The sequence below is a fragment of the Bison bison genome, unplaced genomic scaffold (genome assembly GCF_000754665.1).
Source record: "Bison bison bison isolate TAMUID 2011002044 unplaced genomic scaffold, Bison_UMD1.0 scf7180017864468, whole genome shotgun sequence".
In the NCBI taxonomy this organism is placed as follows: domain Eukaryota; kingdom Metazoa; phylum Chordata; class Mammalia; order Artiodactyla; family Bovidae; genus Bison; species Bison bison.
Genome location: NW_011495029.1, coordinates 2,657,801 through 2,662,188, shown reverse-complemented (window position 1 = coordinate 2,662,188; position 4,388 = coordinate 2,657,801). Strand labels below are relative to the sequence as shown.

Genomic DNA, 4,388 nt, shown 5'->3' with positions numbered 1-4,388 from the left:
AGGAGGGAGGAGGGTTCAGGATGGGGAACACATGTATACCTGTGGTGGATTCATTTTGATATTTGGCAAAACTAATACAATTATGTAAAGTTTAAAAATTAAATAAAATAAAAAAGAAAGTTTTGCTTTAAAAAAGTCAAGTTAATAGGAGGCAGCAGATGAGGTCTCAGATGCTATTAAGAAAATCATTAAGGAGAAAGGATATCTGCCTGAATAGGTGTTTAATGTTAATGCAGATGAAAGTGCCCTATTCTGGAAAAAAATGCCACAAAGGACATTTATTAGTAAGGAAGAGAAGCGAACACCAGAATTCAAGGAAGGAAGGGATAGGCCAGCTCTACTATTCTGTGCAAATGCAGGGGGTTTATGATTGGGACTGCCCTTATCTATAAAGCTGCTAACCCTCGATCCTTGAAGGCAAAAGATTAAACACCAGCTGCCAGTCTTTTGGTTGCTCAACAAGAAGGCCTGGACACAGATAACCCTTTTTCTGGATTGGTTCCATCAGTGCTTTGTCTCTGAAGGCAGGAGGTATCTTTCTAGTAATGGACTGACTTAAAGTTCTTTTGGTATTAGACAGTGCTCCAGGGCACAGGTGTTGAAGTGGTCTACTTGCCCCCAAACACAGTGTCCCTTATTCACCCTCTAAATCAGGGGTCATATGGACCTTTAAGGCTCATTACATACGAAACTGTATAGAAAGGATTGTCATTCCTGTGGAAGAGAACCCTGATAGAACATCATGAAAGTCTGGAAAGGATTACACTATTGAAGATGTTATTGAAAAAGCCATGAAAGCCATGAAGCCTGAAATAATAAATTCCTGCTGGAGAAAACTGTGTCCAGATGCTATGTATGACTTCAGGATTTACAACAGAACCAATCAAGGAAATCATAACAGCAACTGTGGAGATGACCAAAAAAGAAACAGTGGGTTAGATGGGTGAAGGCTTTCAAGATATGGATCTCATAGAAATCCAAGAGCTAAAGCAGACACTATGTGAGAGGAATTAACAGAGGGCGACTTGATGGAGATGAGTGCTTCTGAAACAGTGCCAGATGAGGGGGGTGCATGTGTGGTCAGTCACTTCAGTCGTGTCCAACTCTTTGTGATCTTATAGACTGTAGCCTACCAGGCTCCTTTGTCCATAGGATACTTCAGGCAAGGATACTGGAGTGGGTTTCCATTCCCTCCTCCAGTGCATCTTCCTGACTGAGGGATCGAACCAGCGTCTCCTGCATTGCAAGCAGATTCTTTAATGCTAAGCCACCTGAGAAGCCCAGATGATGGGAAAGAAGATTTAAAAAACTGTACCGGAAAACATAACATTAGGCACTTTGTGAGAAAAGTTACAGTTATTCAAGACTACTTTTGATTTGGTTGAAGAAGGAATGGAACCATACAGAAACATTTTTGGAGTGAAAAAAAAGTATCAGAAATTATGATGTATTTCCATCAAGTTACACTGATTGTGCCTACCTCCCCTGCCTCCCCTTTGGCCTCCTCCACTTCTGCCTCTGCTACTCCTGAGACAGCAAGACCAGCTCCTCCTCTTCTTTTATCTACTTGATGTGAAGACGAGGGTGATCCACTTCCACTTAACAAATAGCAAATAATCATGAGTTCTGTTGTATGTGTCTTCTTGTGAAATGTAGTAACTATATGGGAAGAACTGTGTTTTTATGTCATCTGTGTCATCATTGCCTAAGTACTCATGTAGAACATTATGTACAAGACTTGTATTGAAGTGAATAGCGTATCCTTACATAGGCATGTGCTTAGTCGCTCATTTGCATCTGACTCTTTGCAACCCCATGGACTGTAGCCCGCGAGGCTCCTCTCTCCATGGGGATTCTCCAGGCAAGAATGCTAAAGTGGGTTGCCATGCCCTTCACCAGGTGTCCGAACCCAGGGATCAAACCAGGTCTCCTGCATTGCAGGTGGATTCTTTACTGTCTGAACCACCAGGAAAGCCCTACATAGGAATAATGGAGTGATATTTTAATATAAAATAATGTGTTAGGCGTTTTTTTTTTTTTACTGTTTTGTAACTTTGCTTTCAAAGAATTATATTACTGTACAGTATGCCTTCACTTACAATTGGAGAAACTGCATATCAGCCTATCATCACAGGTAATTGGTTTCTGTGTGGTATTATGAATATGACTTCAACATTGGAATCTATAAACATTTTATAATGATTCATTCTTTGCTGCATATTCTAGGCTACTGTGAAGCAATCATTTCAATTATACTAGGCTATCATAAAGCAATCTTATTGCTACTTCATTATCAATGCATGAATTGTTATATCTTTAAATAAATATGAATTTCTCTTTCACATTATCTTTTCATTTTTTGTATTTAGTGTCAGTAATGTATAACAACTAACAGTGTTTTGTATCATAAGACAGTATTGATGTAGGTACTCATAGATGAGATATCTTGTAAACAGATGACATAAACTTAAGCATTGACAGAGTACATACTGTAAATGTATTTTCCTTACAATTTTCTTACCATTTTCTTTATTGTAAGAATACAGTATATAATACATATAAAATATATATATATTGCCTATGTTGGTATAAGGCTTCTAGTCAACAAGAAGATATTTGTAGTTAAGTTTTTGGGGAGTCAGAAGCAGATTTTCAAGTATGTGAAGGGGTCAGTGCTCCTTAACCCTGTGTTATTCAAGGATCAACTGTAGTCTGTTAGGTGTGTAACAGCATTATGTCTAATAAAGCAATGTACATACCTTAGTTAAAAAAATACTTTATTTCTAAAAAAAATGCTAACCATCTGAACCTTCAGTGAGTTGGATGTCATCTTTCTGATGGTGGAGGGTTTGAAATATTTCAAGAACTACTAAAATGTGATACAGAGGCACAGAGTGAGCAAATGCTATTGGAAAAATTGGCTCCAATAGACTTTCTCGTTGACACAAACTTCAACATGTAAAAAATGAAAAATCTGAAAAATGAAATAAAACAAAGTGTGCCTGTATATCTGGAACTCTGTCATGTCTTACAAATTTATAGCTACCATCCTGAGCTAGCCACTGTCATCTCAGCTGGATTACCACCATAGTCTCCTAAAACATCTTCCTCATAATTTATTAACTAAGCAGCCAGAGTGATACTGTTAAAGTGAAAATAAGACTGTGTCATTCTTTGGCTCAGAATCTTTCTAGAGGCTTCCCATTTCACTCAGAGTAAAAGCTTATGTTCTTAAAGAGATCTAAAGTATCTCCTTGACCTCTCTCTTATTACTCTTCTAATTCCTTTTGCTCCAGTCAGTCTTCTGCCATTGTGTTCAAGTGCTCATCCCCCAGATAGCTGCCTGTACCTCTCCCTTATCTCTTTCAGTTTGCAGTCATTCTCTTAAATGTCATTGCCTTGGTGAGGTCTCCCTGATTACTCAATTTAAAAGCATAATCCAATTTAAAATAATAGTTTAAAGTATAAGCTTTAACCTAAGTATTCCTTAGCCTCTTGTTCTTTATTTTTTCCATAGTCTTACCACCACCTAGATACTATGTATATAAGTGTTTATTACCTCTTTGGTATCACTAAAACTCAGTGAAGGCAGGAAATTTGGTCTTTGTCTTATTCACTACTGTGATATAATCTGATATATGGAATAGTACCTGAAATATAGTAGGTTGTCAATAAATATTTGCTAATTGAGTGAATGAATGAATTTGTCTCTAGACAGTTAACACTGACCAATCCTTAACATGGCAGATATTTAATATTTGCAGGAGTTACATTTTTGAGACTTATACATATTACCAAATTCGTATGTACATTGAAGTATATAAATTCATTTTAATTATCTGTAAATGGAGTAACACCTATATTCTGTGCATTAAATGGGGGAAAAAAGCTGAGTTGATTTTTATTACCTGTTCCTTGATCATCTGTGTTTTGTTCAGGTGCCTGTAGGTGATCAACCTAAAGATATTGAGCTTCAAATCAGAGAGCTCATCCTTCGGTTCATCAGTAATCCAAATTCCATTATCCTCGCTGTCACTGCTGCTAATACAGATATGGCAACATCAGAGGCACTTAAAATTTCAAGAGAGGTAGATCCAGATGGTAAGGATGGATATTAATTTTTAATGAGGTGTTTGGTTAACAGAGGTGAATCTGCCCTCAAGAGAGGAGTTTATAATTTTTAAAAGGAGTATCTCTAGCTAATAATGCTTTTCTATTTTACTTACAGTATCAAATAGAAATTTTGATGGAAATGGATAAATTGCTATACAGGCTAGGCAAAAATAGCTAATAAAAATTATATGTGAAAAAGTTTTAAAATTAAACATGATTAAAATTAGTTTAGAAAAGTATTTGTAAGCAAAGGTTAGAAAAACATTACCAAAATG

General features: G+C 36.6%; 1 protein-coding gene across 1 annotated transcript in view; it reads left to right on the top strand.

The window, feature by feature from the left end:
• The window catches only part of LOC105003455 (dynamin-1-like protein), an 18,347-nt gene extending 14,119 nt beyond the window's left edge, over positions 1–4,228 (top strand). The window contains exon 6 of the mRNA XM_010860628.1: positions 3,939–4,228. Within this exon, the coding sequence (XP_010858930.1) occupies positions 3,939–4,118 (180 nt within the window). The 3' untranslated portion in view covers positions 4,119–4,228. The remainder of the gene's footprint in view (positions 1–3,938) is intronic.
• Positions 4,229–4,388: the final 160 nt, after the last annotated feature.